Below are 15,100 nucleotides of genomic sequence, written 5' to 3'. Positions count from 1 at the left end.
AAGAAATAGCTCAGAAGTAGCTCATTTGATCTTACAATATCTTCAACATGCATTATACTATTTTTTGGGCATGCTACCTAATAACATGCATGTTCCATCACGAATACATGTCTCATTCTAAAAGTATGTTAACTAATTCATAAACAGCAGGAGATCTAAACAATTCTGGTGCTCCCAAAGTCAATTTTTGGTGGTTTTTTTTGTTACTGGACATCACCATTTTGACTTTCTTTTTTATTTGAGATTTGGATAAAAACATTATGAAATATAAAGATCAATGGTGACTTACTTTGTGATTTTGATATGGACACCTACTTTTTCTCTTTAACAAAGATGTTTGTGGTTAGTATTTGGTTTTGACATTTGGTTTTCTTTGCTCTTCTGGTTATCAATCTTGCTTAGTTTTTCCTGACTATGATTTACTCCCTGTCCTTTAATAAAAAATATTCTGGCTATTCCTCTAGTCAGTACGCTTTTTTTTTTTAAGAAGTGCCCCAAGGAGGCATTTTTGGGAGTTGTGCTGTACAGGAATACAAGTACCGGTGTTATGTATTCATAATACAATAGTTAAGTATTCAGGATTCGGCTTACAATACTTTTCTAAAGATGTATTCAAGAATACAGTTACTATATGAAATTGAATACTTTACTCTTTTAATTTGCATCTTCTAAAAAATCATGTACAGTTTCTCATCTGCCCTTTTTGTATTAAATCAACAATGGATTGAAAATGTAAGAAGAAAGTCCATTAACTCAAAAAGCAAAATTTGAACTTGCCATAAACTGAGCACTATGCTGAATCCACATGAATAAAGTGATAGGCGTACCCTGCTATAGTTTCCCGGTATTTCACAGATCCTCAATCTCTCTCCAGCACTCATTGTTTGAGCATTGTTCGCCTAATGTTTTGTTCATTTGCAACCTGTGATGCATGTGTAACTAATTAATGTTCAAGCATTGGGAAACTGGATTCTAAATATTTTCTATTGGCAAGCATAGTACTTACTTGCTCCCTCTCCCTTTCTTTTGTTTAAGTTTGTTTCTTAAATGTAAAACAACTAAAGATGTGAAATGGCTAAAACGCACTCTGAGCTTGAGACATTATTTTTTTAATAATATAAAAGCTTCCTGAAAAAAATCAGTTTGCCATGTTTTTGATGAATGGTAAAAACAGAGCCTTTGTTTCATGTTAGACTGAAGTGCGTTTTCAGGTCCCAGTATAGTTCAAATACATTTAAATTATTCTACCATTTTTATCAACTAGACTATATATCAGTTCCTCAAAGTATTGGATACGTATACATAAAGTATTTAGAATAAGTTACATACAGCATTTTGAGTATTCAATCAAAATACAAATCTGAATACACTAAAGACTGTATATTCAGTTATTCAGCATTCAGTAATTAAATATTTTTAGGCGATTCTGCCCAACACTGGAGACAGGTATGCACTAAAATTCTAGTTAGTGTCAAACTTTTTTCCTCCTTGGGAATTTATTTAGTGACCACATGGGTAGTTCAGTACCCCACTATTATAGTAAGAGAGTATAATGTACTGAAAGTAGGTTTATTTTTTGTAATTTACAGTGTATTGTGAGTGAAAATGGTGCATTTTTACTTTTTAATTTTGTTGAAAACAGTGAACGGGTTCGTTTTTGCTACTAATAAATTACAATATTTTAGCTGTGATGCTATACTAGAGAAGCAGTTTAGAGACAATTTGTGTTGGAAACAAGTTTCCTGTAGTTTAAAAATGCCAAGCTGTATATAATACATAGGCTATTTGGGTTGTACTATACCCAAGGGTGATTTAAGTCAGATCAGACTGGTACAAGGTAAGAAGAGTAATCTTCAGGTTATAGTAGCCATTGTATTAAGCTTTAAATATACACTTTGTTAATGATGGAATTTTCACAGTAGGATGTAAACAGCCAATTTAGGAAAGCAAACATTTGTCTTGGATATGGTGCTTCACTAAAAAATACTCCTTTCCCTCAGATCAGGGGTCCTCAATCCCAGTCCTGGAGAGCCGCAGTGGCTGCAGGTTTTTGTTCTGACCTGAATGCTTAATTAGAAAGCAATTCTTGCCAATAAAGCACTAACAAGCTATGAAATTAAATTAACTCTGCTATGTCAGGTCATTCTCATATCCTAGATTTTCTTTCCCTTTCTATCATGCAAATGATTTGAAGGCTAAAATGGACGAGTAATTCTCAGTCCTTCACTTTTTTCTCTTCATTTTTCTTCCAAGTATTTAATTAAACCCAATAGTGCAGATAAATACACACAGCTGTAAATGTAAATAAGCTAAATGGAGAAATGCTGCTCTCTCTTGTCATTTGCATGTTATTGATAATAAGAAGCAATTAAAATAGCTGTTTAAGACAAAATTAAGTAATAAGGGCTCAAAATCACTAAAGTGAAGCAGAAGTGTTACTTTAGCAATAAGTGCTTTTTATTAAGCAACTGGGTTGGAGCAAAAACCTGCAGCCACTGCGGCTCTCCAGGACCGTGATTGAGGACCCCTGCCTCATATCGTTAACATTGTACTTCATACTCAAACCAAGGCAGAAACAGACTCATTGTCATTTCACAACAAGAAGTGACACTGAAACCTCAATAGATTTAAGCGCTACAGTATATGAGGTAATGCTTCCCTGTCTTGCGTTCTGCTCATTGCTTCTTCACAGGCATGGGAATGACATGCGGTACTTAATGGATTAGGATCTTGTTGGGGTATGAATTCTAGAAAAGTGAGCTGGCAACACTAGCCACTATGCCATCTATCAAGGTCCAGTGTTTTCTTTATTGTTTTTGTACTTAGCCACGTTGGACATTGCCTGTTGCAACACAAAAAGGGATTGACTGGGAGCCATATGCCTTAAAGTTTGTCTCTGAAAATATTGTAATTATGAAAGAGATAAGTAGCTTGAGAATGAAAAGATGTCTGTTTGCCTCAATATGTGTTCAACGTTACTCACAAATTGTGTCTTTGTTTTTAATAATTGTAAAATGTATGAATTATTGCAATGTTGATTTTTTATTTTTTTTTTATTTGATACACTTTACTCTGCTTCTTAAGTCAACAGCTCACTTGCTGCCCATCTTTCAATGGTGACTATTTACAGTAGGAATGCAAAGTGTGCAGCACTCCTCTGAGAGTATTGCTGTAACTACTAATTTAAGTGATTTGCTGGGAGCTGCAAATTTCCTTACCTTCTTCTCAATGACCCTTGCAGTACAGATCCCAGAGGAAGAGGATGCTTTGTGGGTGTAACAGATAGATTACTTAAACAGATAATGTCACAAACACTGTGAAATACAGTACATACGAAATTCAATAATGGAGCTTGTGAGGGAATTTAAATGATTTACTTGTCTCTAGCTGCAGCTGGTAGACTCTTTTCTATTAATTCTATAGATGAACCGAGTCTCACAAGACATGACACGCTCTGCAGATGCACAAAATACACTGAACAAATATGGCACACACACAAAATAGATCTGACTGACTACCCTTTAAGTTGGTTTTGGAGTATTTGAAATTTAAATTACATTTCCTTTGCTATAGATCAAAACATATTAAGCTGGACTTTTAAATCCTGATTTGGTAATGCGGTGCGGTGGAGCTCATTTTGTCAGAACAACTTTTTTAGCAAAGTGCAAAAAAATAATTAAGCATATAAAAATAGCCAACGTGAAAACAATGTGTTATTATAAATGTATCAGTATGCATTTTTGAAAAATGTTATTTCTGAAAGCCAGTAAAAGAACGGGAGGGTGGTGAAATGGTTAGTGCTATTGCCTCATGAATCCAGGATCCTGGGTTTGAATCCTGTTCCTCTTCTATGTTTCCATGTTTCTTCGTTTATTTGCATTGATTTTACTCCTACCTCTGCTCAGACATCCATAATAGAATAAATTGCTATTCTAAGTCTGGCTAGTGTGGGCGATTGCATGATTAAGTCCGGCAATGTACTTTTTCCACTGTTCACTGTGTTTCTTGTATTGTATGTATGGTGCATGAGCACAGAACCCCAGAATGTAAATGTTCATTTTGTGATTGGTCTGAAAAGTGGGATAAGAACTTTGTTTTTTTTTTTATATACAATGCATCCTGGGTGCTTATCGTGGTGAAGAAATAAGAAAATGGAAGAGTAAGCATCTTTGAGGTCTGAGATAAGTAAAAGTTTATTTTTGTTACCTAAAAGGTCTGCTGTGTGTGTTTTTGGTATAAATAAACAGTGAGAAGGCGGCACGGTGGCACAGTGGTAGCGCTGCTGCCTCACAGTTAGGGCCCCCGGGTTCACTTCCCGGGTCCTCTCTGCGTGGAGTTTGCATGCTCTCCCCGTGTCTGCGTGGGTTTCCTCTGGGTGCTCTGGTTTCCTCTCACAGTCCAATGACATGCAGGTTAGGTGCACTGGTGATCCGAAATTGTTCCTAGTGTGTGCTTGGGGTGTGTGTGTGTGTGTGTGCCCTGCGGTGGGCTGGCGCCCTGCCCGGGAATTGTTCCTGTCTTGAACCCTGTGCTGGCTGGACCTTGTAGTTAGGATATAGCGGGTTGGATAATGGATGGATGGATAAACTGTGAGAACCACCAACCCCTCGGTGAGTAAAGAAAAACAGAACAGTATGTCATGTGATTCAGATGGGCACTAACACTGCTTCATCATGAATTAGATACATGGCAAGCACAGGAGTTGTCTGATAAAAATACTGTTGCTGTTGAACTATAGAAGATGATTTTATCAGAAAATTAATTTATTTATTAAAATATATTATGGGCAACACGGTGATGCGGCCTGCTGCCTCACATTTAGGAGACCCGGGTTTACTTCCTGGGTCCTCCCTGCGTGGAATTTGCATGTACTCCCCGTGTTTGCGTGGTTTTCCTCCGGGTGCTCCAGTTTCCTCCCACAGTCCAACAACATGCAGGTTAGGTGCACTGGTGATCCAAAATTGTTCCTAGTGTGTGCTTGGGGTTTGTGTGTGTGCGCCCTGCCCGGGGTTTGTTCCTGTCTTGCACCCTGTGCTGGTTGGGATTGGCTCCAGAAGACCCCCGTGACCCTGTGTTAGGATTCAGCGGGTTGGGAAAATGGTATGGTATGAGAAAATATATCATAATGTATTTAAATATTTTTAATCTTGTCTTTTATTTAATATTGTTTTGGGAAGTTGTAAAGGGCAGAGGCTTTGCATAAATAATGTGTTTGGAAATTTCTTTTTTTGTGTATGCCTGTACAAAGAACAAAAATGTATGCTGCTGTTATACCTAGAGTTCATTTTTTTACAGCATTAGAAACTAAATTGATGTTTCATAGGTTTAAATGGTCAGTGTTATGAAATGTACAGAGTATAGTGAAATTCTTACTTGCATGTGCTACTTTAATTTTGTTTATCAAAATTATGACTATATTGAATATTTATTTATTAGTTTTGTGATACTATTAATTCGCCATTTTGTTTAGTGGTGTTTTCATTTACTGCTTTGTTTTCAATAGACATAACGAAAGTCAACTGGTCCATGACGTCATCAAGCTGCCTCCATAAAACATAAAGGCATTCACAAGTGTCATAACTTCATGGAGCTTTAAATTATTCCTGGATGTAACAAAATTCACTTCGTGTTTTCAAAAAAGTTAAATCAATGTTTTTCACTTAAGGAATCTTTTGTTGAACATACTGTAGGTTTCAAAATGTAGAAACTCTTATTTGTTTACTGTAACACCATTTTGTTTTGTATTGACACCACCGTTTTGTTAGGTTGCTACTGATGTATCCCCATAGGTCACACTGAATTACGTCAGCTATGTGACATTTTAAAAGTCAGTCTCACAGACACATTTACTGTCCAAGTTTGTGGATATCAAAGAATCTCCTGAACCACTTTCTGAGTGCTTATCAGTTTTTATTTGTTTGTGACTTTGACTTTTGCCTTGGTCTCACGAAAGCTTCTTTTGCTTTTGTGGTTTTGACTCCTGCTATTCCAACTACATTTTTATTTCATACTCCTTCTAAGCCTAAATCTGTTTGCCTTGCCAGTGGCAGAACAATAAAGACGTGTCTGAAGTTATCCTCTCTGGACAAAGGAAAGATCTTCTGTGGTAGAATTTAGGAGGTGTTTATAAAACAAAGACTATTAGGATAGGTTGCTGGTTATTAGAAATTTCTCTAAAACTGAATTTTTGTTTTATGCTTTGGTTTTGGTGCTCAATCTCTTTTGACTAACTTGTTTCTGATTCCTGCCTGATTAACAGCTATCCCTTCGAAACAAAAATAATACCCAGGCTCACAGGATCAGTTGCAGTGTACCTGAGTGCCGTACTAGCTGCGATCTAAGACCAGACTATGCAGTACTGTGCTAACAGCAGACGGTCCTCTGGTCTAAGTGCTGATGCTGTGAGCAGCAGAGCACAATCAGTACCAAGTGCCACATGCGTGCGAATGAAAGACAGCTTAAAGGCTTGAGTGATGGTAACTCACTGTTGAGATGGGAAATGACGCTGTGCAATAACTATCTCTCTCTTTACCTCCAACTACAGAAAGCAAGGCTCGGCCGCTCCATCTCTAATGTTACTTCCGGGGACTATTAACCTGAATGCGTCTCTTTCCCCCAGAATGCTTGACAAACAGAAAAGCCACCATCTTGGGGAGTTTTCCTAAACTGACGGAAGTCTATGGAAGGCTTGTTTTGCATTTTTACATGCATTTTCTTTTCAATAATCTTTTTCAGTCATATGGGGTTACTTGTAAGGTGCCCCAAATCTTTGACGTTATCTGTCTTATCTTTACACAAGTTTAACTAATTCACAGCTAGTCTTATTGTTTTGTTTTTCTCCTTGGTTTGCTCAGCTGCACATTCTTCTTGATTTAAAGGGACAGAGCACAGGGGAAAAAAATGCATCTTCTTTTAAACTTAAAAATTAAAATTGCAATAACTGCAAAATGAGTATTGCTGTCATTATTGTAAAAGTTATTTATGTCAAGTTTCTAAAATGGTCAAGAAAAGTGTATAGAAAGTAATAAATGTTAGTAGAATTGTATGTGAAGCATAATTGCCTCTCTGCAATTCACAGGTAGATGATGATCTACCGTCAAGGTGATCTGGGTGCATGCCCTGGCATAGGTGACACAAAAGCAATGCAGGTCTTATAGTGAATTCACACACCCCTACCAAATCACCTCCTCACACTCACCCCCCAACTTTACGTGCATGTGCATCATATTATCTTTGTTCAGGTAAATATGTAAGTGCTATTGATTAATTCTGTCATATTATTAGGACAGCCTATAGCGATCACAAGATAACAATAATTTATATTTTGCATGTTATTACATTGTTAGGCAATATTATTCAAGTGTAGCTGAAACAGGATTTAAGGATACTGATTTAATCCCTGCCAAAATAATCCCTCTCCACCTGCTTAACTCCAGTTGTCACCAACTGACCTGTTGATTGAGCCTTAGAAATTTCATTTCTTCCTAACAGCAGCCGTGTTGCAGTCATGAAACTTTTAACATCTGACCTTCTTTTAATAGCACCAGTATTTTTTTGTTTTAACAGTACTTCACACTTTTTCACACAATACATGTAAGCTGTTATTTGTACACTGCATTGCTGCCCCTCAGTCTAATGTATGAGTAACCGATGGCTTAAACTCTGTAAAGGAGACCATTCACCCATCACATTTTATTTTTATATATAATGCTCAAAGAGTGTAAATATATATGTGTGACACCTGGAACCTGTGGAGGTCTTAATCTGGTAATATTATAACTCTATTTCTCCATTATGAACATAATACAGAAGACCTAATACTTAATCATTCATTATGTGCCCAAATTTTCCTAATAACTGAATTAAGCCAATAGTCACCAAACTGTACAAAATGCCTAGTCAATGGCAGTACAATATTCATGAAGAATTTATCGGAGTGCAAACTTCACAGGTCTGGAGAACACTCAAAAAGATACCACCATGACATTCCGAAGGAATACAGTATGAAGGTAACTAGCAACATCTTTTAATGCACACTATCTGAACTGGTGACCGAGCGATTTCTTAATTAGAAACACCAACCCTGTGTTATTTTAATGAAGAATAGTAATTAACAATGAAGATTAAATGTATGTTAATCTGTATTTCTCTGTTTCTTATAATATAAATATTTATATTTCAAGTATTGCTTGAATTTTCTGTGGCATTAAGTTTAATATATTTGATTCTGTATCACTCTATACAGTACTTCAGACCAAATATAAATCTAAATACAAAATATGATTTCAATATTTTATAATGGCATATTTGGGGTTTTTTTGTTTATGTAACAGTCCGTCTGATGCATGCACAATTTATTTTGTAACATCACAAGCCATACTAAGTCCATTAAACCTGCTCACAAGCTTAGTAAGCAACTTTGCTCCCATCTCAAACTCCAAAAAAGCACACTGCAACTGCACTTAGACTTGGTCTTGATCTGCTGCTAGTCTGCAGCTCTGAGGCACACTACAACGGTGCTAACCCCCAAAGTTAGTCTTGCTACCATTAATACTTACTAAGACCAAAGCAGCATGGGATCATCCCTGCTTAGGGCACACTGCGACTGACCCAAAAGGTCTGTTATTATTACACTATCTGAATTGTGCATTTGAATGTGTGTGGCTTAGCCAAAGATAAAGGGAATACCATTTGATCTGAGGGCACACTCAACTCTACCACTACCATGCCAACTCAGTGTTACAACTCAGCCCAATATGTGAAGTTATGTGAGAGGAAACTAGAAGAGAAAATAAGCAAATTCCAATTAGGATACATCCTGGCCAAGACAGGAATATGGGGTGTTTGGAGAAGAGAGGCAGTATTGATAGTGGAAAACTAATCTAAGGATTAGTAAAATAAACTGGAATAAAGCTTTGTGAATGGGTTTGGAAATGGATAGAGTTTTATAAGTATAGTCTCCTGAACTCTGTTTACTTTGGATATTGTTAAGAAATTTAACAACATGAGGAATGTTCAGCTTATGCAGGCTTAATTCTATTGAGTTCTACACAATGATTTTTTCTGTTTTCAGATGTGTGATCAGTTGTACCATAAATAAAATGGATTATTTATTAATTAGATTATTTCTGCACAATTTGCTGAACTGAGATACATGTAAATTGATCCCATTTGAAAAAGTGGTTTTGAATAACACAAGAGTCCAGCCACCTTTACTTATTACAAATTATGTACAAAATAATAAAAAACAAAAGTTTTACTGTTTACAGAGAAATTCAAGCCACACAGTTTCCTGCTGCTGTCAGGGTCACCAATGTCAAAACAACTATACTCAGCCTTAAGAGGCTTACTTCGATTTCGATGAGGAGGCAAAATTAAGATTTTATTTGTCTGTTAATTTCCCATTGCAGCAGCAAGGGTGGATGGAGGGCTGAAATATATTTTGCTTTGCTTAATTAAGCACAGCCATTATCAGTCTAACACAACGTCTTGAAGGGAGCCTAAATTAAAAACTGCACTTAACTTCATCATCATTAAAACAATTACTTTGAAGGCAATTATCCATGAATGCGTTTTGTTTCAACGTGCAAAAGAACCAGAAAGGCAGCCGACCCTACCAAGCTGATTCTTTTCTCTTTAAAGAGCAATTGCGCCTTTCTTTCTGCGACACCAATGGGCTCAATTAAAAAATAAATAAAAGAATGAAAAAAATGTTTTATCCAGTACTTCATTTTGGTTTACCAGGAGAAAAGTCAACGCTACCCACGCTGGAATCTCAAGAAGGGCATTTGCTGGGGGAGCTTTCTTTGTATTAGTTCTATATGACTTGCTCTTATATTCTCATGCATTTCTTCTATCAGAACAAAGACAGATGAGTTTTGTCTAGTGCAAGACACTTAAAAAATTAACAATGGTTGAGGTTTTAAAAACAGGCTATGCCTTTATTAAAAAAAAGGCATAATAAACGGCAGCCATCCAGGTTAGGTTCAGCCTATAAAGGGTATGATGGGGAGACGCAGAAAGAAGCAGGAGCATTGACTCTTTGAAGAGGTCCTCGTTCTTACGGTCACAGCACTGGTACAGAGTATATGGAATGGAACTAACATGGCGTTGCTGGCGGTGACGGGAGATAAAGCTGTGCTTGAGATAACCCCACACTTGGAACATTTGAGAAGCAGTCTGCTACGGGGCTCAGGCTCCGCACTTGAAAAACGGAACAAATAAAGCCGAACATGAGAGCAAGTTAAGAGAATAAAATAAATACATAAATAAGAGGGAGTGGAGAAGAGGTAAAAAAGCAGGCAACAAGAAAAAAAACAAAGCAACAAAGAAGACAGCATGAATATTGTCAACAATGTTAGCAGAGCAGACTTAAAAAAACTATGTTGCATTTTAATAGCATGCATTAATATATCGTGTAAGGAAGCTGCAATGATTAAGTCCTAATGCTGGGATTTTAAAGGGGTAACACAAGGGGCACTGTGTCAGCTACACTTGACAAGGTGTTAGATACTAAGCAGCAAGACAAGGCACTCTATCTAGTAGACGCAAGAAATTCCCTGGCACCCTTGATGGATTCAGCTTCACCATTATTCACTGGCAATGAGACAGTAGTTCAGAGAAGTATCTGAACTAGCTTTTTTGACTGATTTAGGAATATCATTACTTAAAAGAGATTCCCTTCAGTATGAGTGTCTATCACATACTACAATTCTCAACGGAAAACACCATGGTTTTAAGAAGTCGATATTTGTATATTGTGTTCAGAGACCCTATGGAACTGGTCTGTGTTGCTGACTTTAAATTGATTTTCCTATTGCATGACACAGCTAGCACCCATGAAGATGCCTCCAGATTCAAACTGTATTCATACATGAGCGTCATCCACCTTCACAAGAAGTTCAATAACCACACATTGTCAAAACAAAATTCCTGGGAGTGAATTTCTTGGAATAAAATGGAGGAAGGTGGACTCATTTTTCGTTCAGATGGATTAAAGGTAAAACTACTTTATGGTTTGTTTAATACTTGTCTGTATTATTAAGAATCAAGTTTTGCAGGCACGTTATATGTAAAAAAAAAATTAGTATATTAAGTATCCAGTGTTATTGTACACTTTTACATACAAATGTTATAGTACATTTTTATTCCTGTTCTTTTATAATCATATGACCAGGATCATCACACACGTTATGTCAACAGGAAGTGACAATATATATATATATATATATATATATATATATATATATATATATATATATATATATATATATATATATATATATATATATGAGATGGTGGCCCCAGACTAAGTTATCCCTCAGGTGGATATTCAACAAATGAAAACCTAGCCTAGGTTTCGCTTTGGTTGTGAACTATTTTTGGCTTTGATTCTTGCTTTGCTCCTGTGCTTTGTTTACTGGATTAACTTTATAATCCTCTGATTTTGACCTTGCCTGGCCTCAACAATGATTGTGCCTGGCTTTTCTTATCCCTTGGTCCTTTAGTTCAATCACAATAATTCTCAGAGACACTGTCGCATAAAGCCTGGGGTTTAGTGGAAAATGCGGTGACTTAGTAAAGTGTTCCTGGTGGTGTTCTTACAGATATGGTATTTATCTTGAACATGCTCATATGCCATTTAAAATGAACACAAACATTACCATCATTTATTGTTATTTACAGTACTATTTTAAGAATGATGGATGAATTTTCTTCACAAAGATAATACCAAATGTGATCAAAATGCCTAGTTTTAAAATGTAAATTAAAAATGATAGTTAAGTTATATCATTGGGGCCCCAAAAAATCCTGGAATCAGTCAATAGCTCAGGAGTAGGGTGTAGTTATCAAAAATGTCGCTAGGTATTGTATGCCTACAAGTTTGGTTAATTATTTTGGGTGGCACTGTTGTGAGCTGATTGAGTATGTATTTCTAGCTTTAATTCTGCAATCACACAGGTGACTTTCCTGATGTTTGCTCTCCAAGCCACCAGGGCAGAGTTTCAGGAGAAAATGATGATCATGTGTTTTGCCATTGCTGAACTTGTTCATGAATGAAGAGATTGTTGATCAATGACTTTACATTGAAGTGTCAAGGCATCTGCAGGAAAGCATCAGGAAACAAATGTCCAGACCAGTAGTGCATGTTAAACAATGCACCTGTACACACTGTGTTATCAGAATCTACAACTAGCTGATGGACAGATATTGCTTTTCAGTTATGTTAATTAGTTAGTACTTTGTTTCTGATGCATTTTAACAAATCTGTCTCCTTATATGTGATAGTTCTGTATTTAGTGAGTGGTATAATCTGTTCTTGTATTTTGCCTTGAGAATTGTCGCAGTGATGAGTGCTGTGCAAGAACATGGTAGTTTCTACTATTGTATTGTGTTTCTGAGATGGCAATGACAGATTGTCCATCCGCCAGTGGCTCTGTGAAGACGATTACTTGTGTTCTGTTTTGGGTATTGTATTTACCCCAGTTTTTGACACCCATTGAACACCCAGCCTACCTAGAAGGGTTTTTTTTCTCTGAATTGCCTTTCTCAATATTTCTTCCATTTTTTTCCTACTAGGTTTTTTGTGTGATTTTTTTTTCTTGTGTTCTTAGAAGGTCAGGGCTGGGAGGCTGCCAAAAAGCAGAGCCTATTAAATCCCATTGAGGCATTCTTTGTGTGATTTTTGGCTATGCAAGAAATACATTTTTGCTGTTGTTATTAGTCAAAGGGCTTTTTCATCCAAAATAATGTGCTTGCATCTTCACATGCACTATATTCACCAGATCTCTCCCTGTGACTTCTGTTTATTCACAAAATTAAAACTCAGATTGAAGGGAGGAAGATTTGCTACTGTGGAAGAAATACTGAACAAAATGCAGGAGACTGTAAATGAGGTAACAAAAGACGAGAACAGAGAATGTTGCCAGGAATGAAAGAAATGCTGGGACAAGTGTATTGCATCTCAAGGCGAATATTTTGAAGGTATCTTAAAGCAAATTTGGTGTAAGTTTTATAATTAAGGTCTTTTTAGCAGTTCTGGGAATGTTTGGGTCCCATCTTATGTAGAGTTCTAATAAAAAATATTCAACACTTGGAAAATCTCACATTTTATTATTATATAATACTGAATTGCAGTGGATTTAATTTGGATTTTTTGACACTGATCAACAGGAAATGCAGATTTGTCAAAGTGAAAACAGATTTCTGCATAGTGACAAACATAATTGCAAACATAAAACACAAAATAATTGATCTTTAATGAAATGTAGGAACTTCCAAATGGGGTAAATATTATTTATAGGCACTAAATCTAAATACACAACAAAGACAGACTCTTAAGAACAGTGTACATTTTCATGGAAGACAACACATGTATCACTAAAAGATAGTTCAGTTTTGTTCAATGACAAGCTAAAATTAATACATAAAAATTATGTGTATGGAGTGGTGTTGGTTTGTGAAAACATGATTATATAATAAAGGCCATCTGGAGAGACCGCAGTGCAAAAACAAGTCAGAAGTTAATGAGTCCTAGTTTTTTGTGAAACTACTCCATATCACTACCTAGAGCACACTGCTGGAAGAGAATCCATAAAACTGACATAATCTATGAAATCTGAACTCCCACATTACATGCTTCTCGATGCCAAATGGAATCTTGCTCCAGCTCTAGTTTATTTTATTCTATGAATCAGCACACAGTAGCAGTATTACTGTTTTTCCCCTTGTACTACATAATGAGAAATTAATCATTGCAGCTACCACACACATTGATTAAATTAGATGTACAAAAATAATTAAATTCCAGATAAACTACTTAATGGATTTTCCACATTAGGAAGGCTTAAAATATCCAGTTTCTGACATCCCAGCTTTAGCGTCTGCCTAACAAGCAGGCAGGGAAGGATATTTTACTGACTGAATAAATGGCAGGGAGGAGGGGAGAAGCAGTCAGCCAATTGTCCAATTTAATTTTTCTTGAAGGATTTGGTTTACATTGGCTTGCATTAAATGGACACTATAAGCTGGAGGACCCCAGCATCACTTTTTGCAGGGCTGCTTCTTTCTGGCGTTCTGTGAGGTTGAAAAAAAAGTGCCATGGGCACAGAGTTACATATAAAGAAATTTGTAACAGGTATTAACAGAAGATTAGTATCTGTTTCTTGCTCTCTCAGTCACAATAGTCTGTTGCTTTCTTTACTTGCTTTGAAGGTAAGAATTAATTAAGCATGTATTGCATAAGACATTGAATTAATTAAAATTCATTCATTAATTAATTATATTCCCTCAAATGACATTTGTATCGAGCGCTGTCTTTATTACTTAATTACATTTTTATGAATATTGTAATGAATTATATAAGCATTCCGGATGTGTATAGGCAACTCTCATCTTTTACAAGCAAACTCAAATTTATAGCATTACTTCATGTCTTCCTCAATTTTTTGTTCAGCTTACTCAAAATTAATTCTTCAGAAAAAGTCAATATATAATAAGAGTATATTGCAAAAGTGAGACTTTATCTAATTCAATGAAAAAAAAAATTGGAAGGAAGGTGTTCATGTTTTGTTACTACTGTATTTATTTAGTAAATAGGCTAATTTGAAAATTATCCAACAGATTCATTGGGAAGAAATAAAATTAAACAATTTCAAGTGTTGCCTCCTAGCCTGACTCTTTAACTCCACTTCTGTCCAGTCATAAAAGAGTAGACTTCTGAAAGATCTAATATGTTTTGAAGCTATCCAACAAATATTCTAGCACTTGAGGAATAGGCCCTACTTTTCATAATGCTATATGAATTTAATGATTAGAACTTGCATTTGTTATTTTGGGTTTTACTGTGTGCTACAGGGACACTGCTTTTGAATACATTATGTCTAACAACTTCTGTGTGGACTAGGAAGCAGTGTACTATATTTATATTATAAGTACTGCCAGGGGATCTGCTACCCCAGTTAATTTTAATCAAAGAGTGTCATGGACTACACATTCTATTTAAAGATTCTATTCTATTCATTAAAGCACCCACACAATACTTAATGTCTCCTTAGTCATGTCAGTGAAACACAAATATAGAAATGCATTTAATTTGTGA

The 15,100-nt window shown here is 36.0% G+C and overlaps 1 protein-coding gene across 10 annotated transcripts in view; it reads right to left on the bottom strand.

Moving 5' to 3' along the window:
* adgrb2 (adhesion G protein-coupled receptor B2) overlaps positions 1–15,100 on the bottom strand; it is a 1,037,854-nt gene that overhangs the window by 133,737 nt on the left and 889,017 nt on the right. For 8 of the 10 annotated variants that reach the window (XM_039740905.1, XM_039740908.1, XM_039740904.1 and 5 more), the window contains one exon: positions 10,105–10,203. The exons of the other annotated variants lie outside the window; for them this stretch is intronic. In XM_039740905.1, the coding sequence (XP_039596839.1) occupies positions 10,105–10,203 (99 nt within the window). The remainder of the gene's footprint in view (positions 1–10,104; positions 10,204–15,100) is intronic. 10 annotated transcript variants of the gene reach the window in all.

Source organism: Polypterus senegalus, chromosome 17, assembly GCF_016835505.1.
Source record: "Polypterus senegalus isolate Bchr_013 chromosome 17, ASM1683550v1, whole genome shotgun sequence".
Classification (NCBI taxonomy): Eukaryota; Metazoa; Chordata; class Cladistia; order Polypteriformes; family Polypteridae; genus Polypterus; species Polypterus senegalus.
This window is presented reverse-complemented; position numbering and strand designations above follow the sequence as displayed.